Source organism: Protomyctophum parallelum (assembly GCF_964188405.1).
Source record: "Protomyctophum parallelum genome assembly, chromosome: 7".
NCBI classification, from domain to species: Eukaryota; Metazoa; Chordata; class Actinopteri; order Myctophiformes; family Myctophidae; genus Protomyctophum; species Protomyctophum parallelum.
In genome coordinates, this window is record NC_139705.1 from 39,163,083 (window position 1) to 39,188,542 (window position 25,460).

Consider the following 25,460-nt stretch of genomic DNA (forward strand, 5'->3'; position numbering starts at 1 on the left):
AATAGTTTATTATTTTTCTGAACTGTGCTTTCTGGGGCTTCAGACTCAGAGATACCAGCCTCAGAGAATGGAATGATACAGAACAGGCGTTCAATCATCAAATACATGTTTCATTGATATGAGGTAGAAAATGTAGGGGTATGACAAACTTGAGCAAAAACTGAATGTATTTTTGAATAATCATTCAATCACCATATCCGAAGAAATTCGTATTACATGAGCGAATACGTACACTTATAAAACTTTAACCATACTATGCTTAATCCATAAAGCAGAAAAAAAACACACACACCCTTTAGCATGGTGACTGTTCATGGTTAGTATTTTAAAGCCACAACATTTAAATCAACATTTTTCATACAGCATTTAATAAAATGCATTTAATGTCTTCATGCACTGCAATGCACTATAAAAAAATAACAATAATGCTCCTTGTTTAAGGGCAGACAGTGACAAGATTATAAAACTCCGCTTAAAAAGGACATGCACTCATTTTTAATGAAATTACACGTACAAAGGTCTGTTCACTTAAGTGCCTTTAAAAACAGTCTTTACAGGTTTTAAACCCACATATTACAATTGACATTTATTTTATGAGAACGTAATCGCAGCTGACTTAATTTAATTTGACTTCATCTGTGTCATTCATGATACTGCTGATGCTCTTCTTTGCCAACGATATCATCAACACAGTATGCAAGCCTATGCATACTGCTACAGCCTAATCGATACTCTGTCATACACAGCGCAAAAATGACTGATCTACATGTTCACAATTGGGACACAATTGGGACACATTGTGAGCTTGCCTCAAGTGCATTGGTGCACTTGAGGCTGAATCAACATGTTTACTTTCATTAAAAAAAAAACAAAAAAAAAACTCACAAACCTGCCCAAAACATACTTTATGTACACTTAATTGGACGTATTGGACACATTAATTTGTTCACAACAAATCAGATTTAAAGTTTTAAAGCAAAACTGGGTTTTAGTCAGCATGAATGCAGCGGGACACCAGAGGCTGATGGATGTGCACTTAACAGAATACAAATGCCACAACAATGTATAAACAGTAGCAACGGAAGTAACCATATGAAGCAAATACTTGAAATTTGCAGATTCCTTGTAGGAAAAGACGCTATTTGATAAATATAGCACATAGAAAAAGCAGATGTACAAAAGCAAGGCTGACATTAAACTACAGCATGATAATTAAACATAACTGGAGGAAAAACAGCATAGAATTGATTGTCATAAAAGGGAAAAAGTGATGTGTGATAATTGCACAGACATTTGCGACATAATAATACAAACTTGTATCTCCTATGCCAGAAATAGTTACACTCTACATAAAATCTGTGATACTATTCAGAACAAAACCATCCACTGAGAGAGCTTTTATTTTAATAAGCTTTATGGACAGCAGCTATATTGGAAATTGAGCCTCTTCCTTATTTCCTTCACAGTTACCAAATATGCTAATTAAGGCTCTGTTCCATTCTGGTCAAACAGAGTCAGGGTGCTGATGTTGGCTCACTGGAAACACTTGCTACACCAGTGGGTCTCAAAGTGGGGTCCAGGGACCCTCATGGTTCCTTGAAGGGGCTCCAAATGGCCCCTTACAGATGTGTACAAATGGAACCAAATGGACCCGTAAGGGTAATATTTAGCTGATTGTCTCATTCATGTCTGGCCGATGAGATTTGAGACTAACTTGGGAGTATTCCAATGGTTTTTTCTTTTAAATGCAGGTTTGAAGACTTCATAGATTTGTTTGACAGCACGGTCATCATCAGTGTGTTAAAGGTAGGGTAAGTGATATTTTCTGGTTAAAACAAAACGTTTTTTGTTAAAAGGTTAAAGCACTATATTCTAATAGTAACCATTGTTGTGTGTTTGTTCAGTAACAGGAGTCTCCCATCTCTTCATCTCTTTAACAGATTTTGTTTTTCAGGTGGGTGGAAACTTTTCAGTTAATCAAAGAGTACCTATTTATCAGCTTCAATTGTAGTGTTCCAATTTTGTCTGCTCATTTATTTTATCACTTCCAATTTCACTTGTTTAATCTGTTTTCTGTACAAGTTCTCTCTCCTGATTGGATTAATATCCAGAACTGAAAATGCATTTTGTTTACTTAAGAGCAGGAGTGACGGGAGACTCCTGCTACTGAACAAACACTATATATAGCTATTTAACACTTATTTTAACCAAAGAATATCACTTACCCTACTTTTAAATATTTATATTTGCTAATGATATGTTGGATTCATGTTAATGTGTATTTCCAGACATTAACTTAAAAACAAAAAATCCTATGAGACAAAAATTAGCTGGCCCCACCTCTGGCTTAAGGGCTACACACACCGTCTGCGAACGCCGCGCGTCAAAATAGCCGCCTCCGTTATTTTCAATGAATCTATCGCACACCGGCGGCGTCCGACGAGCGTTCACGCCTCGCCTCGCTCCGATACGCCACTGTTCTATTTTCCAGGCGTTGCCGAGCGGCAACGCCTGTGCCGCGTCGCTGCGCACCCGGTGTGTGATGGGCTTCAGATGAACTAAATGTCTCAATAAAAGTTAAATAGAATAAATCTAACCATCAAATGGTTTTGAACATCGGTTCTGTGTCAATTATGAATGGAGTTTAGAGTGGAGTGACCATACAAAATGGCTAATTAATCTGAATATTTCACAGATTAGACACTGTACTGAGGTTAGTTGCCATTAAACTGAGTTAATTCTTGTACCTGATTTAGCTGTTAACCTTTCATGTATATTAGGAGGAAATAGTTATTATATAACCAACTGTACAATGAACAAGTGCTCCTGGTTGTACAAAATCTTAACTATGAAAAACATTTAAAAAAAAAGAGAAACAAAACAAAAATAATGTATTATAACACACATTTTAAACATTCAGAGAAATCTTATTTAGTTTTAAATTATGACTTCTTGTTTTAAGTTACAATCCTTAATTTGTTAACCACTGTTACATACACGATATCTGCTCTGTCGGGTGGAATCCTCATATGTCCAAAACTGTTTTGATTCCAATTCAAAATAGCAAAAGAAATTATATATATATATATATATATATATATACACGGTATGTATATATATAGTATGTAAGAGGGTTCCGCCCGACAGCAACAATATATTTTTTCTTACGTCATACTCAGCCGGGTGGTGGGGTTTCAGTTTCTCCCCAGAGTATGAACTGAAAGCGCAAAAGTGACCACTGCATTAATAAAGTTCCAATTCAACATACAAGCCTATTTGCCTAAGCCAAATGTTGACAAATAATACAAATGCAGACATTGTGTAGCTTCAAATCTTCTTCACTGTGCATTTTACTGTAAGTAGGTACCAAGACATCCTTTAGGTATAACTTTTAAAATGGATAAACCTCTAATCCCACCTTTAACCTTTCTATTATTTTTGTATTAAGGACTTTGCTTGAACATACTGTACAGCTTTCTGGTATTACGGTAGAAACGGGTGTTAAATGGTATATTTAAATATATAGTATATCTGTATATATCTATATATACTGTATACACACTACTCATCATGATGAGTGTACAGTAACAGGCTTATTATATAAGACTAAAATAACTTGAAAGACTTAAAGGTTAAATGATCATGTAAGGAAATGAACAAAGTGCGATAAACCTAGAATGAGACCAGGAAACAGAGACAACGGTGTGGAAAGCCCTCTTTCATAGGAGCGCAGTGCCATGAACGCTCACGAGTAGCTCCAAGAAGCATCTCCTCTGGAGATGTTTCCAGCCCTCCTCATCCTGGTGTCAACACTAACAACTGTCCAACCTGAGCCCAATTCATTTCAAACCCGACCTACAAGCTCACAAATCGTTGCATTCGCAACATGTTGCAAGCTCGTAAGTCAGCTATTCACACCATTGCGTGACGGGGCATGAAGTAGGCTTCAGTCTTACAGCGATCCCTGAATGGCTTTACGGCACGCACCATTAGAAAGGTCTTTACACATCGGGAGCACAAAAATTGATTGCAAGTTACTTTGCATCAAAAGTATTCATAATCATATAGCTAGCCTATTCGCTGTGAAAAATCTACCTCATTCTGAATAGACATTGCGTCACTTTTATGTAGTATTCTGTGTGGATTTATTATTTATTCATTCACACAAACGGAAAATTTATTTTTGCCCGAATAAATCACACAAAACAAAAGGCCCCCTGTGTGTAAAGACCTTAAGACAAGCGGCACTGCACCGATTTGTATAGTTGTTCTTCTAGGACGTCAGTCCGTAGCATCGGGTTCTGGGCTGCTGTACTCAGCGTTTTCCATCTTGAGAATGTACGGAATGATGCTGTCTATTGAGACGTTACCTATTAATCCTGTGAAGAAGAGCTCCTCTGTGATGCTGGAGTTCATTAGACGCAGGGCCGGGAGTCGCGTCAAGATCCGGGTTAATCTGTTGAAACCATAGAAAGATTTCTTTAGATGGGTTGCCGGTAGACAATGTTTGATTCTGGCTGTAGAACTGTGATTCATGTCCTCCTCTCTCTGACATCAGTTTCCTATCTCTCTACTACGAATACACTCCACTGCATTATAGCAAGTTAAGTTTAATATCTGCTGCTATGCGTTGTCTCTTACTTGCACAAGACTGTATATTCTCAGATACATATATCTGCTTCTAAAGGACGTCTCTTACAGTGCATGCACAAGAGACTGTGATATTATGTCTAATATTTATTTATTACTTGCGCAAGCAGAGCGCGCAAATCCGTGCCTGGTTTGCTGGGACCAGATTACATAAATGACCATATGTCTTACGTCATCATTTAGAGCTAGTCATACGTATACTATATACATAATCAGTCAAATAAAATAGCAAATTGTGCCTGATCTGCTGGGACCAGAGTATGTGGTGTGTATATGTATGACTGGCTCTCAATGATGACGTAAGAAATATGGTCATTTGTGAAATCTGGTCCCAGCAAACCAGGCACAAATCTGCTGTTTTATTTGCATACGCATCAAATGGTGGGTTGGCTGTCACGGTTTTTGGCGCAAAGTAACCACAGTATACCGCTAATCAACTTACAACTACATACTCTATATAGTATATGTATATGTATGTCTTACGTCATCATTTAGAGCTAGTCATACGTATACTATATACATAATCAGTAAATTAAAATAGCAAATTGTGCCTGATTTGCTGGGACCAGAGTACATGGTGTGTATATGTATGACTAGCTCTAAATGATGACGTAAGACATATGGTCATTTGTGTAATCTGGTCCATTTGTGTAAGCTAACCATAAAGCTATAAGCTATAATAACATTACTTTTAAATTAAAAACAATGAACACGAATTACAATACAATCAGGAATGACAGAGAATATGATATAGGTGGAGTTATGTTTGCTATAAAAGAAGATATTTCCATTGAAATAATTCAAAATGAAATCAGGATATTAGAAAGAGTAGAACACATATGTATACATGTAAAAGATAAAGATCTATATATCATTCTTATGTACAGATCACCTAAAACAGACCTTTCGAAATTAAACACATTTCTCGAAAACATGGTAAAGTATCTATCATCTCCGACTTCTGCAATTATGATAATAGGAGATTTCAATGAAGACCATTATACTGAGAAAGATAGAAGTATAAAGACCTTCATGTCAAGATTAGGCTTTAAACAATTAAATACAAATCCAACTACAGATTACGGAAGTATTTTAGATCATGTATATTTTAACAAATGTGAATATTACAGAAATTGAAGTTAGAGACACATATTACTCTGATCATGATTTAGTATTAATATCACTATAGTCCAAGATGAAATACATTTAAAACAATTGACAATTTACAATAAATAATAAAATAATTATACTGTATAATATATTTTAATTCAGTTTATATACCTTTTTTTTCATCACATATCAATGATTTATTTTTCTTTGAAAAACTAAAAAGGGATCTAGAATATATCTACATCGATAAAACTGTATTTTTTATATAGATAGAAACTTGAACCATACTTGAACCATACACAATACTAGGTGTTTATATGCATAAAGTAGGTAGGTAGCAAATAGTTACACCTAATAATTATACATTTCAAACGTTCCTTCACAGATATACTGAGATTTGACAGTTTACAGCGGTCGAAAGTACTTGCGCGCTCTGCTTGCGCACTAGTTGGCCATTTATGGCCTACTAGTGTGCAACAAGCAAGTATGCACTCGACAGAGTGCAGTTCTAGTTTTTGTTAAGTTTTCCTATTATCTGACTTTCCCCTGTCAGCTTTCAGTCAGCTTGTAGACTGGCTATTTTCGGCATGCAATAACATCATACAGCAAAGTATAAATCTGGCTTAAACCCGTTTAGTCTCATTGCAAATATTTGTTCTGAACTAGGCTTTAGGCTTTAGGATGGCTCAGAGCTATGTGTACCTGTAAGTGTCATCGGGATAGGTCTTCTGCACATAGTCCTGCAGCTCCATTAGGGCTTTCTCCTGAAACTTCTCAATCTGGCTGCTGCTATCCAAGCCTGGGTGGTCTGGTGAGTGGCACACACAATAGCCATTCTCTGAAATGGTCAATGTATGCTTGTTCAGTCAGTAGTTTTTTTAAACAGTTCAGTCACTCCCACACGGGATTAGCTTAATTAAAATAAAATAGAATACAAACTTAATGCGCTCTCTAAATAGCAGGGGAATGTTGTGCTCATGTGCTGGGGATTGTGTTAGACTTTTGAGCAGGTCAGTGTAGGTCTCAAGCACAATAGCTTTTTGACTCTTCTCTCTGGGTGTAAGATATGGGCGCTGGATGGGCGCAAAATAACAACATGGCCTCTGGGCATACAAAAAGACATCTGCGTCAGTTGGAAAATGCCAATGATAATTGCGCTGCTGCTTAGCATAATCTTGTGCCGGGTGGAAGATAGGGCCCTTTGTCTGAGACACCTCACACTACAGAATAATTTTGGCACATAATCAGTTCCTTACAGCCTCAAATGGGGAACACCTCCGTAATTGTACATCTGACACCAAATCAGGGTAATTATGCTCTAGTGTGGGGCCACCTTAAGCCCTATAATGACATGGCATGCAAAAACAGGTTGAAAGTGGTTAATAGTCCCTGATCAAGGTCTTTTCAACATACTGTACTCACCAGGACTGAACAACACTATAGCCTTTAGGTAGGCAAATTCGTAGCTATCCGTCTCCACTCGCATCATACTGTTACAGAACTCCTGCAACTTCCAGATGTGCTCCATCACCTGCTTCACCCTCTCCCCAGAAACCTTGTCTGAGACAGAAAGAAAATCACCAATTTAGGACCTGAACCTTCAGAATTTGCTCTTATGAACTTTATTTTTACTTTAACTTTAAATTTTTTTGTGGCTTTCGCCTTTATTTTTATATTTTTTATGGAGGGACAGATAGTAGGCTGACAGGAAATGGGGAGAGAGATGGGGGGGGGTGACATGCAGTAAAGGCCGTCGAACCCGCAACCAGCTGGATTACCAGCCAAGGTACCTGGACCGCTAAGCCGTGGCCCAGGCCTTATGAACTTTATTTAATCAAGCAGGGGCCCATTTCACGAAACTTGGATGAACTAATCCAGGATTTAAGACAAAACCAGGCTTGTTAAATCCTGGTCTGTTCAGCCTGGTTTATTCCATTCCACTAAAGCCAAGCGAGGCTTAGAATGGATCATAGCCAGGATCATAAAGCCTGGCTGAATGCAGAGTCTGGCTTTTCCTCTCTAGACCGGGTAGACCCTTTATTCATTCTAGTCTAGACCCCTTCGGTGGAACACTGATTTACAGATCCTTCTTCGTGGGGTATTATGGCAGCTTGCATCCTTAATAGTTGCAATTTACTGCCCCCTTCTGTATATCTTTACTAATCTATTCCAGACTTACTGATTTACGGACTCTGGGTGCCATTTTGAAGATCCGTTTTACAATGGGGTAATACATAAATTGCCCTCGCTCTGTGCACAATCGTATTATGAAAGACATATCGGCCCGTGTTGAACGCACACACATATGGCATACGGCGTTCCTGAATATTTTAGCATTGTGGGAGTGTCCATATGTTAATTATTTTCGCTTTGCGCAATTTGCTATTAAGCCCCTTGACCTAAAAACACTCGCGCATAACGATTAGACGTGGGTCTGACCACCTCGTAAACGCAAAAAGCACTGTTTGATTTTACACTTGAGCGGCTCTGGGAGGCTGCTGGAGTGTTGCCATGTCTGTTTATTATAAGCGGCTTCTTTTTCTGTAAAGTTGCTTGTAAATATTGGTAGTTGTAGCCTACTAGTTGTGGTTGCTTTTCTTGTTTCTAAAGTGGTTATTTGGGCTTTTCTCCTAATGTTGTTTAAACCAGTGATCCTCACACAGCACATTCCCATGTCAAGGATCCCCAGATGAATGCATTTGCCCAACTAAGGACGGCTAATCCAAAAATTAAATTAAATCTTTCCAAGATTACTTTTGAAAATAGCAGATCTATACCAGCTCACAATGCATCACATTCATTCATTAAAACTATGAACTCTGACTGCAGGGGGATATATATAATGAGCATTAGAACAATGTGCAAGAACATATTTAAAAAGAAGGAAGAACTTTATATTTGTGGACAATCAAAATATGTTTTTTTATTTTAATGTGGTGTCATTAAAATTAATCTGGATATGGCAGACTCACTATCAAGAATTCAACTCATTCCTTCATCATGACTTGAATGAAATAAAATATAATAAACGTTATTTTACTGGTGTTTTTCAATAGAAACAAATTATTTTGAGGCATAAAGGTGACAGCATGCAGTGCAATAGGAATAATTAACCCAAATGTGACAAAGTCATGTCATGTCTTGGTGTCTATGGTGCCAGCCTGAAGAAATGTAATACCATGATCCCCAAAGTGCGCATTCCGTATGTGACATCAGCTGACTGGTAAAGAGAATAGTACGGACATGTTGATTGGGTACGTCTCAAACACTCCTTAAACACACCCATGACTAATTCAAGGCCGTTTTGCGCAAACCACGGGGTGTCGAAAGCGCTTCTTAACATGCCCAAAATTGCAATATGACATACCACACGCCCCCAGCTCATAAAACTGTAATATTATTTGAACTGCTTAATGGAGCCCTCAATCTTCTAAAATAAATACTGCTGCTGTAATTAAAGAGAGAAAATACTGGATATAGTGGATAGACTGAATGATTAACTACCCCAAAAATATAGTCTACATTTTACCACTACTCTTAACTTAAAACTTCATAATGAAATCGTCATAAATGTAACAGAATTCTTAATATTGTAAGCATAATGATATTGTAGCATTGTGATATTTGGCCATACCTCCCTCTGAGGGAGCTACCTTTGGGGAAGGGGGTTGTTGCCCAGACAGGGGCCAGACTGGTGAACTGTTGGTCATGGGTTCAATAGTGGGTGAAATGTTGCAATGGTAATATGTTGTAAAACAATGAGTAATGGTAATATTTAGTAATGTTTTCCCCTTAAAAAAAAATAATAATAATTTTATAATATAATATAATAATTATTCTTGCACCACAGCAAACCTATTCTGGGGGAACATTCACCAAAAGTAGCTGATCTACAAGCTCACAAGCTTTGATTTTGTATATAGTGCTTAAATTAGTCCTTTAATGCAGACCGATTAAAACAAGGCAACATAAACCCATAATAATTGAATAAGTGTGGAAAAAAATCATTGGTTTGTGATCAGATTGACTGCTTAATGAACAGTAAAGACATCAAGATTAGGTTAAACCTGGCTGTTAGCCTGGTCCGGAGCAGGTTAAATCCAAAGCATTAGTTTCCATGGGAACTAATATGGCATTGCTTTCATGAAACCGAATCAAGCCTCAACATATCCAGGTTAACTGGTCAAATTAATCTGGCAAGATTACCCAGTTTTCATGAAACCGGTTAATCGCTGATCCAGGCTATAATAAACCAGGATATCTGTTAAATCCGGGTTTAATCGCTAATCCAAGTTTCGTGAAATAGGCCCCAGGTTACTTACATATAGCAGCTGTTAAATTCATAATGGCACAGCTAGTTAGACTAGTTTTTAGCTAGCTAGCTAGTATTTACATGCATAACGTTAATTATGGTAATAATCCGGGTTCACGTGTTTTACTCAAATCAAGTTTCTCCGTAAAGGTTTGTAAATACTTCCCATGTGAAGTGAAGTTGTTGCATCTTGTGGCACAATAAGAAATTGATTGTACCTTGATTTAGGAAATTAGATAACGGCGTATACATGCCGATTTCAATGACCAGTGTACTGCCTTAATAATTGGAGTTTGATCTGTATAGTGTCCAGTCTGTCCACATAAATGCACTCAATACAGTATAGCTCATTATGAGGTATGAATGCCATCCTACCATCCTGAATGCTGCTTTGCAGGTGGTTGATAATGGCAGCTAGGATAGTGGAAAGGTTCATCACATGAGCACACTGAGCAAGACCCAGAGTGAACAGCTCATTCCAGCAGGCTCGTATCAAACTGGTGTTCACCTCCTGACTAAGAGAGAAAGAGAGAGAGGGGCAGAGGGGCGAGGAGTGGGGTGAATAAAGGAACCATAACGTGCTCACTCTTTTGCAGTGGTTACAAACGTACGCATAACACAAGGAGAAGCTGTCTGCGCTACTGACGAAACCGATTGTGGATCCGCTGTTGCCAGTTGCCACCTATAATGATATGCCAGATAGGGACGCCAGGTTGATAGTGGTAAGGTGTCATAGTGCGTTCTCACCCGAGGGCTAAGAAGGCGGGGATGGAGCGTGCCCAGTGCATGGAGAGGAAGAGGAGGCGGGATGCCGACTCACAGATGTAGTGCACATTCAGATACTCAGGCATTGGACTGGGCATAGTCAACTGGAGGAACGAGATTAAAGTAAGAGAGTGAAAGTGTTAAAAAAAAAAGTTCATTATTTTATTCAAGCCTACAGCATTCGACGACCGACGCCAAACCTTTTTTCAGCTTGGGCAGGTCTTCTCAGAACGAAGGTAGTTTCTCGGGGACAAAAGTGTTTTATACTCTGGAACTGTGGTTTTACCACAGATTCTTTGCCGTTTGTTGTTCACATCAATCTCCAACGTGCTTTGGTATAATTTGTCAGTAGGTTTCACCGTTTGTACTGACAGACACGGTGGACAAAGTGTGTGCCGATTAATGAATTGCCATCTGGTTGAGTTTGTAGTTGCTCAGAGAGGGATTATAGAGGTGTGTACCAGCCTTCCTTCAAAACTGTTCATGGTACTACACTGGCAGAAATAAAACAATACAATGCACGAGCGCATTGAGTGTCTGACCAATCACACACAATGTTGAGACCTGCCAAAGCAACAAAAAATAATTGTTCGGTTGGCGAATGTGGTAGCTTTAAAAAAGTTAGGGTAAGTGATATTCTTTGGTTAAAACAAAAAGTGTTTTGTTAAAAGGTTACAGCACTATATTCTGATAGCACTAATTTATTTCAATGTAGAGTGTAAGTTCGTCTCTCTCTTTTCAGGTGATGAGTACTTTTTCAGCTATCAGGAGAGAGTACCCATTTATCAGCTAAGATTTATACTGTTCCAGTTCAAAAATCTTCTGCTCATTTCTTTGTGTCACCACTTCCAATTTCACTTACCCATTCTTGGCGGGAACTAACCCTTCTGGACGGGAACCCCTCTTGGGGTTCTGTACAGTATGTACAGTATTCAAAAATGTAACGTTTTTTTATGCTGCTATATAAATATCTGAAGTTTTTCAGAAATCTTAGGTCAGGATTTAGAAGCGTTTTTAGAATTGGCCTCAGTCCAAAATGGGTTAATCTCTCCTGATTGGATAGAATTGGTATCCAGTCTTGAAAATGCAATTTCTGTTTAGAGACAGGCAGGCCCCCGTTTCTGAACAAACACTCTATATCAATGAGCCAGGTCTATCATAATATATAGAGCTCAGCTATTTAATACTTATTTTAAGAAATTAATGAAGACTGAAGCATACTACATTAATTTACCGCTGTCTACCTGCGAGTTGACTGGATGCTGCGCCCACCTTAAAGCCGACGTGCGTGTCTGTCAGCAGTGGCCCCTCCACCTCGATGATGGGGCTGTCCTGATCATGGCTGATCAGCTGGATGGTGGCTCCACCTTCACACTCCCCTTTAGCTGCCAGGCTCTGTCCCACCCCTGTTTCTGATGGGTTGAGGGCTTTAGCCAGGGTGTCAAAGGCACTGTTTGTAGACACCAACACACATGACAACAACACCCAAATATAATGCAGGTAAATACAAATGCACGCACGCACACACGCACGCACGCACGCACGCACACATGCGCACACACACACACACACACACACACACACACACACACACACACACACACACAGTATGTGAGAGTATGGCTGAAGGCTTAGTAACCACTCAAGAGCACGTGAAATGCATACTAAATTTGGGAAATATTACAGTACACAATAATGGACAACAACATTTTGCGTAGTACTTTGCGTAGCATGCAGCGACCAAACCACTGGTGTGATGTCTTGTCAATTACTCTTCCATAAAACAACTCTAGAATGTAGTCATTTGCTGAAACCGATTTGACATGTCCAATAAACGTTTAATGCTATACAAATTGATGAACAGGAACATGTAGGTGTAGTGTAGTACCTGGGTTTTGTCACAAGATGGGGCACTTTCCTAACATTCCATGATAAGTATGTGTAATGTGTATGCAACTATGCACTCAAAAGTAAGTTGTAAAATAGCATACCAATTAGTATACAGCCAGTAGTATGTGATTTTGGACAGATCCTTTATTCAATCACTGTCAGCTGTTTGAAGGAGACCAACTCTTAAAAGAGACAATAGTGTTCATCAACTTGAAAAGTGTTCGTCACAGTACTGCTAACTGACCGTGTAATCTCACTGGCGGACTGCTCCTCCCTCTGGTTATCCGAGGTATCGCCATTGTTTAGGTTGTCTTTCAGGGAGTCACTGAGGTTGGCTAGGGATGTCACCACGCTGGCTAGTGTCCCCAGGCCCCCCTGCCCAGACTCCATCTGGAGGGGTCACAACATATGTAGCCATGCAAATGATTAGCCCACATTAAGAGACTTGGAATGTCACTGGCTGCTAGAAACAGTGCACCAGTAGAAAATCATATAGCCTACCGTAAAGCAATTAAGTTGCTTAACCCGGTTAAAAGTGGTTATGTTTTTACAACACCACTGACTAAAATGAAATTCATTTTCTGAGACACACGCCACCACATATAGTCCACAAAGACTTGTCCAGCAGCAGGACAGACAGTCATTAGATGCTGTACCTCTGAGTCGGTAGCCAGCAGCAGCGTTCCATCAGCCTGGATGAGAGGCTGCTGAATGTTCACCAGCATTCCCTGGTCTAACAGACTGGATCTGCACGGGATACACAGCCATCATCAGCCACATGTCAGTATCAAAAGGTTCCAAAACATATTGCATTATTATGTGATGGTTCCCGGAAGAATTGAACCATTTTAATCTCTAAATCTTCAACAAGTGTGGTGTGACACTGACAACTTAGAGAAGGGAGGGGGAAAAATGTTTAAACAGTATTCCAGGATTCCTAAATGTTGTGTTTTAAGCTTTGAACTAGAACAAAAACGCCAGATCACCACGTCAGTGTCACACTACATTGTTTGTATTCAGCTATCCAGCAGAGTAAAGATGGCATCAATAAACCTAGACTGAGGACAATCTGAGAGATTCTGTTGCTAAAACTGGGTGGAAACAATTAATTAAGTAAAAATAAAGAAGTGCATTGCAGAAGCAAAGTCTGCGGGGGCGGTCATTCATATTGATACAATGGCATGATTGTTTTCTTGATGCTGTTCTAGCAACAACCATGGATTTAAAAGTCCCCAGAGTAGAGCCCAAAAGTTCAAAACATATTAATGATTTGATTTTGATTTTTAAGATATTTTTTTAATTAATCAAACTATTGTTTCATTAATATTTCTAAATGAATCAAACAATATTTGTCATTGACAGGTTGTAACTGTAGTGTGCGCTGCTAACGCTGTGTATATCGTCACTGTTAGTGTCAGGTAGAAATCTTGTCCATAACCAACCTGTGTTCCAACTTATCAAATGTAGTTATTAGTCAGTCACAAGCTCTTCTAAATACTTGCAATTGGTTAAATATTTATAAAGCCCAGACAGACTTAAACACTACTTTCAACCTGGTGACTCTATCTTGGACATGGCATTATAGGTGAAAATGTTCAAATAAGATTTTCTCACATTTTCAAAATATAACAAAAACAAAAGTGAAATAGCCAATACATTTGCATGACATACTATGAGACTTTATTATTTAGAGTTTAACTATGTTACCATGATACTATGTTATCCAGTATATGTACCATACAGATGGATAAAACATCAATTAAATAGAGCTTCCCCGATTGGGGCTTAAATATCACTTACCGTGAGCCTTCTGTGTCTGTGTCAGAGATGAAGGTTGGCGTTGCGATGAGAGGGCTGTTGAGGTCTTTGCGGATATAGATCTTCTGGGTTGAGGCAGCACAGTTGGCGTGTCTCTCTCTGGGCACAAGGTCAATGGGCTTCCTCTCACTCTGTACAGCTGTCGACACCAATACAAAAACAAGTATAGTAAACACTAAACAGTACAAATAATTTCAGCGGTTCCCAACCGTTTCTGGATCAGGGCAGACTTGAAATTCTGGAAGGTTTTCAGAGCATTTTAATGATCAATCAATTGATTGATTGTGTTCTGGCTTGAATCAATGGAACTAATGTAGTATACTTTAAGTTCCTATTTATCAATATCACAATGAAAACACATTTTTCTAGGTTTTAAGGAGGAAATACCACAAAGATGTTTGAGGGGTCCCTCCTATGCACAGCTTTGTGTGTGTGTGTGTGTGTGTGTGTGTGTGTGTGTGTGTGTGTGTGTGTGTGTGTTGTAACACGGAATGTGATGATTTGATTGGCTGATGTATGATGATGTATGATAATAAGAGTGCTCCTAACTTATAATTCTTTTTACATTTTAATACAAATATACTACGTTATATTATCATCAAAATCTTGTGATTGAGAATCGTGTTTTGCAAATTATTTGGGGACCCACACGTAACCTCATGGACCACCAATGAGCCCCGGTCCTCAGGTTGGGAATCACTGCATCAATGTATTCACCAGTGTGACTCATCATCATGACTACTTACTTGCGCTCTAACAGTCAACTATTATTGAACGTATTCATGCGTGATACTAGGATGGCACAAACTCACACTCCATCTTCATCCCCATCTCAAGGCACTTCCTCAGCCGGCAAAACTGGCAGCGGTTACGGTGATGTTTGTTGATGACGCAGTCCTGTTTACTGCGGCAGCTGTAGGTCAGGCTCTTTCTCACGCTCCTCTTGAAGAAGCCCTTACAGCCCTCACAGCTGACTGCCCCATAATGACGCCCTGAACACATACATGACATGTAGTAGATGTGTGCGAGTCACTGTGTGCGTGTGTGTTGTTTTAAAGCCAGATTTTCCAGGTTAAATACAATTGTTGTAGATGCTTAAGGAAAGGACCATCTCTTAAACCTCCACACCTTATTATAATATGGCCAATATTATAATAATTAACAATTTCACAGTGAACCCTTAGCCTGCCTCAAGTAGTGACATGTCTGTCACCTGTTGACCTATACAAACGATTTATAAAACAGCGATCAAAATGCCATAGAAATAAGTGAAACTTTAAACATTTTTAAAACCAATGTTTAGGAAAGCTGACAAAAAAAGACGTATTAACCCATTTAGACCTGACACCAGATTCTACATGTCAAGGACCCCCAGAATTATATGTATTTGGCCGCCGAACCCATCTGACAATGTGTTGTTCATAGCAGAGCTTGTATATCTGCTATTTTTCAACAGCTAAAGAATAACATAATGCTTAAAACACCAAAAGGGGTTCCCACCCAGAATGGGTTACATTTTTGGGCTGGTGCACCTCATTGAAGAGGTTACTGTCTGTAGGACGGTACACCAGTGTAAACAATGTGTAGTTAGTCTCAAGCCCTAATTGGGTGAGCTAACAAGCGTGCAAGCAGTGAGTGTTCAGTATGTAAAGCTGGAAGTACCTGAAGCCTTGTCTCCGCAGACCACACAGTACTCCACTGGCTGCGGTCGGTTCAGATCCCCCGCCTGCCCTAGCAGCCGCTCCATCGATGCCGCATCTGTGACAATCTGGGAAAAGGGTACAAGGTGCAGTCAGACAATCTCCTCTCTAATTCAAAGTCTGTCCTTAATACAGTTGCGGTATCACTGGTGGCACAGCTTTAAAGTATCAAGAGTAGGACACACCAGAATCACACATGCCTCCAGCCACAAATACCACATCTTATCATGGTTGTGACGTGGTTTTAGAGTTTAGACCAATGATTCTCACACTTTTTAATTTTAAGAACCCCCAGTTTGATATACATGAGGCCATCGACCCCCATTTTAAACTTTTTTAATTTAATTTTTTTTATCTCTGGGACCCCAATCTACCCTCTGTACAATGTACCCTCCTTACAGGTCCATTTGGTTCTATTTTAGTTACATACCCATAAGGGTCCATTTGGTTCCTAATGATCAATCATTTAGCTGGGGATCCCCTGGAACCCGCTCAAGGACACATGGGTGTCCCCCGGGCCCCACACTGAGAACCGGTATTATAGACAAACGTGTACCTGTATCCTGCCGGGCATGAGGCCGTCTGCAGCAGTGAAGATAAGCTGCTTTGTGTTGTGGCTGTCCGGTGAGGCCAGGATGACCTTGCCCGCACCAGCGCCATCCGCAGTGGTCAGGATGAACTGCTGCTGCTTGGCAGCACTGGACGGGTTCATCGCTGTCACGATCTGGATCTTCTGCCCCGTCTGCTGCTCAGTTACAATCTGACAGCGACGAGCAAGGAGACACATGCAGGGAAAAGGAATAGATGGATGTCCATGATTTGCCTTGATGATTTAAATCGATAATCAGAGTTGTAATCGATTAATACCATCAGTTATTAAAACCATCAGTTGATTCATATTATTTCTTTGCTTATTTAGTTTTTATTTATTTACTTTCATTAGAAAGTCGGGCTACTATCTGATAAACACTGTATATTGTCTTATTTATTTATTCAATCTATAGCAGTGCAGGGTATATAGCTAGCTCTCCACCGCACCGACGTCGGAAAGGGTTGGAAATCGTCTGTTGCCGACAACCTGCTGACAACTTTTTGTAGCTGGTGCCGTGCCGTTGGGTTGTGACTTCTAGTTGAACATCGAACGCTGACCGAAGTTTCAAGAGAAGAATTGTGAAAAACTTACTCAATAGTGGCAGGTAATCAATAGCCTAAATAACAAATCTATACGTTTGTTTTAAGATAGATACGATCTGAATAAAAATAATAAAATGATTTAATTATAAGGATGATTGAACGTTATGATGATCTGGATCTGGTGCAGATGGAGTCAGGAGGCAATTGCCGGTAAGAAACCTGTGTTGGCGAGGGTCTGGAACACTGGACCAAATAACTACCCATTTGGAATAAAGTTGATCAGAGGGTAGGCTGGTGAGGCAACGTGATGATGTTGTAATGGCCCTTCTGGCTTTTTGTACCTAAGATTTTTCCCCCAAGGCACCACTCGTGTATCACCTTAAATATAACATTTAGCCTAATGGTATTGGTATTTAGTGGCCTAAATCAGACAAAATCTGAATATTATTAGCCAGTATGAAATTGAATCTTGATGGAATGAAAAGAGTAGAGGAATGATGTATAGACCTATGACATGAATCAAGCTTGATACATATTTATAAACACTTGCATATTTCTCTTGATGAATTCCTATTTCTTGTTGAAAAGTCTCGTTGACAGAGCATTCGTTTTTTCCCTCTTGTCTGCTGCGGGTGAAGGAGCAAGCCTACATAGGCCAGAGACATTGCAAATCGCACATTTGAACTAATAACATAATATTCTCAAGTACCAACGAACTTGGCAGATGCATGGAGAACCGGGATGACTGGAAACAACGACGGAGGGCCCTTCTGAGGACAACCTAAAGAGAGAGAACTACTACTACAACTATGTCTATGACTAGAGGCATCGCAAAAATGCTATGTCTCGCTTTTTTTTACCAGCTTCCGCCCTCTTGAGTAGTGCAGGCTCCTGCAAACTACTGCCACCTCCTGGTATGGAGTTGTTAATTCATGTGATTTCCTCTCACAAATGCGTACAACAAAGTACCGTCGGCCGAATTTGCAATAAAAAAAACACACCCGTGTGAACTGAGTGGTGCAACTCCCCTCTCTCTCTCATTAGCAGGCAACAGTGCAGCATTCTCTCTCTCCGTTTCTGGCACAACAGCGCCCCTACTGGTACTAATAGTCATACTCGTGCTCATTAACCAACACAGACACACATAGGTGAACACGGACATTGCTGGTTGTAGGAGTGGTCAAAAAATAAATACTTCAGACTCCGACTACAACAGAGTGCCACTGCCAGTCTGTTTTGCACTGTACCTGTATTCGCTGTGGTGTTGAAGCGGGCTCAGTGGAGATCACCTGGAAGTGTTGCAGAGGACCACTCATCACTGAATCTGCAGGAGGGCACATATATGAGTTACAACAAGCTTCAACACCAACACGTCCAATTCCATCAAATAAACTGCAGCAGGCACACTGTTAACTCCTCTGACATCTAGTTGCGATCGGTCAAACTAACGACGACAACACTAATGCAGCGGTCACTGAACCTGACATGTTTTTCCAAGGCAACGCAGAAGACAGAATACACCACACGTAAGTGCACACTGCAAATCATTACTTAGGTAAATCAACAGTTAATCAAACTAATCAATTTAAATAAAAGACTCGATATGCAGGGATAAAATATAGTAATCTTAATTTTCATTAGTTTAAAAAAAAATATATATATATATATGAGCCATTTTGGTCCGACACCGCTGTACGACGACTAATCAATTGAGTTGATTATAAAAATAATCATCATTATCTTGACACACACACACACTCACTCTCTCTCTCTCACCTCTACCACCTGCTCAGTGGCCACTTTCTGCTGAGCAAGCAGCTGCAGGTTGGTTGTCATGGCGATGTAAGGTCATCAGTGAGGTCTGTTTGGAAAAACGCCAAAGTTGTGTGTGAGACCTAGAAGTGCATCCTAGCACAAGGGTTCCCAAACTTTTCAGGCTGTGAACCCCCAAAATAATCATATTTGAACTGGAGATGCCCCCACCCTGACAAGCACTTGGAATGTAGTAGTTGAGACATTCAATTTTGTTTGACTCAGTTCTACAGATAAATATTATGAAAATAGCTGATCTACAAACTCACAATGGCAATGTTTGTTTCCTTCTTTCGTAATATTTGACAATTTGGCCAATTTGATGATCAAATAATAAAAATCACACCCCAGTGTGAAGTGAGCGGTGCCTTTGACAAGTTGATCTGCTGCACCCACTTTTATCAAGTACATGACGATGTGACGTAATAGTAATTAATTTTACCATTGACTTGAATGGGAATTGGGGGTGGAATTTTTTACATAAGATACACACAGTCACTTGTTGGAGCCGTTGGAGCACCTCTCAAAAAGAAGGTCTTCAAAGTCATTAAATTGTAACTTTAAAAACAATTCACATCTCTTTTATTTATTTTTCTACATTTTTATCCCACGATTTTGTAACCCAGTTTTCTTTTCACCCAGTGCCAATTATCTAATGTAATCCTGGGCGCTACACTTCCTCTGCCAACCTGGGGGGGCAGCGGACTGACCTCATGCCTCCTTCTATGCATGAGGAGTCCAAGCTGCTTCTTTTCACCTGACAGAGGGGAATTTCCCCGGACGGACATAGCGCGTGGAAGGGACACGTTATTCCGACCAGTTCCTTTCCCCTCCATTAGGCGCCCCGGCTGGCCAGGGGGAGGTAGTTTTAGAGACCAGGATTACGGCATGTTTTTGTGAGGGTATCTACCCTAGGGGACACGGGGAGAACATGCAAACTCCACACAGAAAGGCCCTATCGCCGACCCCCGCCTCGGATATGGGCACTGATGACGCGGAGGAGAGAACACGCCGCCAGTGCCCACAGCGTCCCCAGCGGGAATCGAACCCAGGACCTTCTAGCTGTGAGGCGACAGCACTACCAACTGTGCCACCGTGCCCCTGTTTCGTGCCCCACATTTCACATCTCTGACCGTGACTCCCCTCTGGTGTGAGGGTCAGGGTAGTACAGTAGAACAGGGGTTCTCAACGTTGTTGGCTGGGGACCCCCGGAAATGCTTTGGCCATGTCTCGCGACCCCCGCCCTGCTCCCCTTCCCCACCCCCAATACAAACTGACTGCAAAAATAACCTTAATAATAGAGAAAATATATCATAAATTAATACTGAAACCTGATCTAATCATTATAAGGAAAGTTTATGCACTATGTGTACTATGTAAAGTTTATGTGTAATATGTAAACTCTTAATTTCCATTTCCCAACCATTCAGGAAAATAATTTGTGAAGATTCGCTGGATCTAAATATCCAGCGAATCCAGTGTTCATGGGTTTTTATTAAAGAAACATTAAGAACGTAGTTAAAGGGCTTAAACTTATATAACAACATAGTTGCTGCGAGAGTGAGGTCTAGCCAACACCACCAACTCGGGATTCCTGGATCGCTGCCCTCCACAATTTCTTATCCAACATCAGGTGAGCTCTTCAGTGTTGTCAGCCAAGCTGTCGCGCCGCAGCACGTCTACATAGGTGGTACACTACTTTCCCCTCCTGGCTTTGCCCTGGGTTGGCTCTCATAGGGTCAATTTACTTGCCTCAAGTTCTGGGTGCATAACATAATCACAGTGATCAAATTTTAAACAGCTGGTGGATGGAAATGACACTCGCAGTGCGCACACGGCTTCAACTTGTAGCGGTAGTCGGCAGAAAAACTGAAACGCTTTACCGAGGCTACAAGTTGAAGCCACGCGTGAGCGTCATTTCCATCCACCAGCTGTTTAAAAACCAGGAAGAGACGCCTGGTCTAGGCGTTTTCTTGATGCGAAAGTGAGGGTGCAGGCCGACTCTTCTCAGCAGGTGAACAGGTGCCCGTAACCCAGTTATTCATTTACCCCAGTGATAGTGCATTGACCAGATATACACAATCAACATAAACAATAATGATCATTAACAATAAACCAATTCATGGCTTTGTTAGGATTATGTGATAATAATAATCTCTACTAGTCTGTCTGTATACATACACAGGTCTTCATTATGTGTGATAACCTCTGTACACACAGGTCTTCATTCATTATGAAATGTTATGTGATAAGCCTCCATCAATTCAAGGAGCCTTTGCTGTATTGGAATTGTGCCCGTTTGCTCATTGTACACATTGACTTAGCCGCAATTTGCAACTCTAGATTTTTTTATAATGGGATGAATCTAGAGTTGCAATACCCTCCATTGACTCCCCACTCATCCAATTTGGTTTGCGATCTGCTTGTCTTAAACAACGTTAAACTCACCAACATTTCAGCTGTAGTCCAAGCTTGAATTATCCTCTTTCAATCTGCTGAGCTTGTTTTTCATAAAAATCCACCGTAGAGATGTTATGAGCTACTTTCTGTCAAGACATCCTCTGCAGGCGATTCTTTTTCTAAGTGTTGCAGTTTGGAAGCACTCGTTTTTGTTAACGGGTCGCGCTGCTGCCTCCTGCATTATGTGCAAATTCGAAACAGGTGGTACGCAGGGCCGTTCAGTGACATACGACGAGTGCTTCCAAAATCCAGAATCACCTGCACAGAATTTCTTGACAGAAAGTAGCTCATAACATGTCTACGGTGGATTTTTATGAAAAACAAGCTCAGCAGATTGAAAGAGGATAATTCAAGCTTGGACTACAGCTGCAACGTTGGTGAGTTTAACGTCGTTCAAGACAAGCAGATCGCAAACCAAATTGGAGTGGGGAGTCAATGGAGGGTATTGCAACTCTAGATTCATCCCATTATTAAAAAATCTAGCGTTGGAAATTGCGGCTAACATTGACTGTGACATGCAAAAAGAAACACTGCTGTTGAGGGGCACTAGCACCTCCTATATAATACAGGTTTAATGTTTGTTTTTAGTTCAATGTTTGTTTTAAAAACGCCATTGACAATAAAGAGAATTTAATGTTTGTTTTGTCTCAATGTTTGTTTTACATCATCATGTTGTAAGATGATAAGAGCGCCCCTCACTTCACACGGGTGTGGTTTTTTTATTAACTGGTGACATGATCTTTGAAAAGTGATAAATGCCATGCCTCATGTCCACTGCACTAGCCCCCATTGGTTGAGGAGGAAAATGTTGTGTGCTGATTGGCCGGACAGATGATCAATCAACACTTTCTTCCATTATGGTTAAAACACAGGACAAAATGGAGAGTCTGGCAATCAGCCAGTAATAGGGTGCCGAAGCCAGTTATTAGAAGCATTACAGTAATTTTCTTATCAGACCAATATGTCAAAAATACATATTGACAGCTACGTCAATATGGTGGTAATAAAAGTAAAACGCCATTATGTTAACAAATAAAGGGTTCCTTGCGCATTAGAGCATTAAAGCCAGTTCCTGTCCCCGGGATGGCAAAGGTAAAAGGGTCGAGTTCACTGCTGCAGGAAGCTAGGCTAACAGCTAATGTTAGCTTCTTTAGCTGAACAGCCGTGTACTGCTGTCCTGTCCGTTCCCCTTTTGGGATCTTTATCTAAAAACGTATCTTGAACATTTGACTTGGGTTCTTCTAGCAGTACCAAAGAGAACAGATCTACAAGCTCGCGCCTCGCATCGCGACGCGTCGTTGTTAGCTTGTAGATCTGTTTTTTTGGGGGGGCAGAGAGGGCTGCTACTACACCGACTGGCTCTCACACCCAGCCCCGGTCTCCCAGGCATCAGTGTCGGTCTAGGGGCAGAGCACGCCGCGGCTAGCCGTCTAAAAGCTAACAGTGTGAGTTGATCTTTTCTATTGTTTTGAATGAGGAAAGAAGCAGCAGACTTCACTTACCTCCTGCGTACCTCCTGCGGGTTGTTGTGGAGATGCACAGATTTGTATTAAAGTTCCAGGGTGTTTTTAATATAATAAAATGTTTGTTTTGGTTTTCTTCTTCTGTTAAAGGTCATAGTTCGTGACCCCCGCCGCACCGCCTTTCCAGTGCGTTGAGGTCGTTGAGAGGTTTTTTTTCCCTCCTCCTGTCTACGCCCCCACCTCCCGGCACGAGCGAGCCAGACAGCACTGACGTCATCCCGTCTGCATGAAATAACCTGTCAAGGGAGTTTATTAATTAAATTCTTATTTATCCAATTATTGAAGGGTGTGTAACTATAAATGAATCATATATATGAAAAAATATACTATATATATATATATATATATATTGTTTTATTTAGTTAAACGTATTAAGTGACAAATAAATCAATGGGAATGTAATCTTTGTGTAGGACAAAAATACCGATTTGCTCAGACACATGACGTAAATGCATGTACAGTATGGGGAGAAAGGGGTGTGGGGGAACTCAGACTTAATTTACACGGGCCAGCCCAGTTTCGAATTGCAGGCGCAGCCGTCCGTAGGTGCTCTTTGAGAGCGGTTTTGAAGGGGTTAAGGGATTCACATGTCTTAATGGCTGTTGGTAGGGCGTTCCACATTTTTGTGGCATAGGCAACCCATCTGAACATCTATGTTCATGTTTACTATTAAAGTAAAGAGCTGGAGACATGGCACCTGTGAACAAACACTGAATACACAGCTTTAGGAGGGGGGGGGGGTTATAGGGTATAATGTTGCTGCTTCTATTGCTCCTGATGCATGGTTTCCGCCGCCATCGGTGTATGAATGTGTGCGTGAATGGGTGAATGTAATGTACAAATCTATGTAAAGCGCCTTGGATAAAGGCGCTATATAAATGCACCATTTACCATTAACAAGAACTGCACTGCCGATGAAGACCAGAAGATGTCATCAATTACCACGAGTTGGTATTTGGGCTGCAGAAAGACATCAGTACTTTCCAGTTCCACAGATAGTAGATTACAAATGTGTTGTTATTTTTTTATTACTGACATTATGACAAACAACTCTCATATCTGATGGGCGAAGTACAACAATGTGCAACTGCAAACACAGCAGCAAGATTGGAGAAATATAGCAAATGGACAAATGGCCAACCACCCTAAAGACTAGTAGACTACTAATCATTGATTGATGATTGAAGTATTTATTAACAGTTTGGAGAATTATTTCAACATTTCTACATTTCAAGCATAACTCAATACAAAACTGAGGACGACAGCATTACACATGTTTACAATAGGGTCCACCATGTTCAATTCATCATAACATTTAGAGACGTACAAATATATACACTTCTATATAGCCAAAAACAGGAAAATCATCATAGAGGAGGTAAAAAGGGAAGAAAACATGAGGGGGAAAAGGGGTGGGTGGGGGATTCAGATTTTACGGGGGCCAGTTTCGAATTGCAGCCGTCCGTACGTGCCCTTGGAGAGCGGTTTTGAAGGAGTCAAGGGATTCGCATGCCTTAATGACTGTTGGTAGGGTGTTCCACAGTTTGGTGGCATAGGTTGACATTAAGGAAGTATTTAGACAGGTACATGGGTATCTTGATGGTGTATCGAATCTTGTGGACCAGACCCATTGCAAGATGCTGTACTCTGTCATCAACCCTAAGCCATTCCAGCCTGTCAAAGTGGACAGGGGTTGATTGATTAATTTATTAACAGATTGGAGAATTACAGTAAATTTCAAGCACAACTCAATACAGTGTTCCGTTCACCTCCACCATCTGTTCTCTCCCCTCCAGGTAGGATTGCATCCAGTTCACTGATGTGCTATCAAAACCAATTGCTTTTAGCTTGTTAACCAGTATGGAGTGGTTCACGTCACGGTGTCAAAAGCCTTTTGGAGGTCCAGCCTGACCATGCTGCAGTATTTACCAGCATCTGCACCTTGTTGCTCAAATAGAGGAGGCATGTGTCAGTGGAGTGGGGTGTTCTGAAGCCAGATTGGAATTCGTACATTAATTATTTTGTGGCAAGATACTTTTAAACCTGTTCATAGAATTTATTTTCCATCACTTTCGAGATGGAGCTAAGAATAGAAATAGGGTGGTAGTTGACGGGTTCTAAGCTCCGGGTTCTGTAGGCTCAGGGATGGACACTTGGTTGAAGCCCGCCAAATGTAGTTGGCTGATATAAATCAAGATAAGTTATTTATAACCACAAAATATCAAAGGCCCGTGTTCATATATTAAACTGTTTCATATTATGAAACAGTTAAAAACATTAAAAACG

General features: G+C 40.4%; 1 protein-coding gene across 3 annotated transcripts; it reads right to left on the minus strand.

Annotated features, from left to right (window-relative positions):
* On the minus strand, positions 1-23,311 carry nr2c2 (nuclear receptor subfamily 2, group C, member 2). Of its 3 annotated transcripts, none has more exons than XM_083768929.1 (15): positions 23,154-23,311; positions 19,156-19,240; positions 18,627-18,668; positions 16,802-17,005; positions 16,208-16,313; positions 15,358-15,537; positions 14,528-14,684; positions 13,384-13,474; positions 12,972-13,117; positions 12,110-12,287; positions 10,820-10,941; positions 10,448-10,587; positions 7,183-7,320; positions 6,463-6,568; positions 1-4,456 (listed from the first exon to the last, which is right to left on the minus strand). In XM_083768929.1, the coding sequence occupies exons 2-15, from the start codon at positions 19,213-19,215 to the stop codon at positions 4,282-4,284; spliced, it is 1,845 nt and encodes a 614-aa protein (XP_083625055.1). In that variant the 5' UTR covers positions 19,216-19,240; positions 23,154-23,311; the 3' UTR covers positions 1-4,281. The 3 variants fall into 3 exon arrangements, with proteins under 3 accessions (XP_083625055.1, XP_083625054.1, XP_083625053.1); XM_083768928.1 differs by having other exon boundaries at positions 18,627-18,703; XM_083768927.1 differs by having other exon boundaries at positions 6,463-6,598; positions 18,627-18,703.
* Between the last annotated feature and the right edge of the window lie 2,149 nt (positions 23,312-25,460).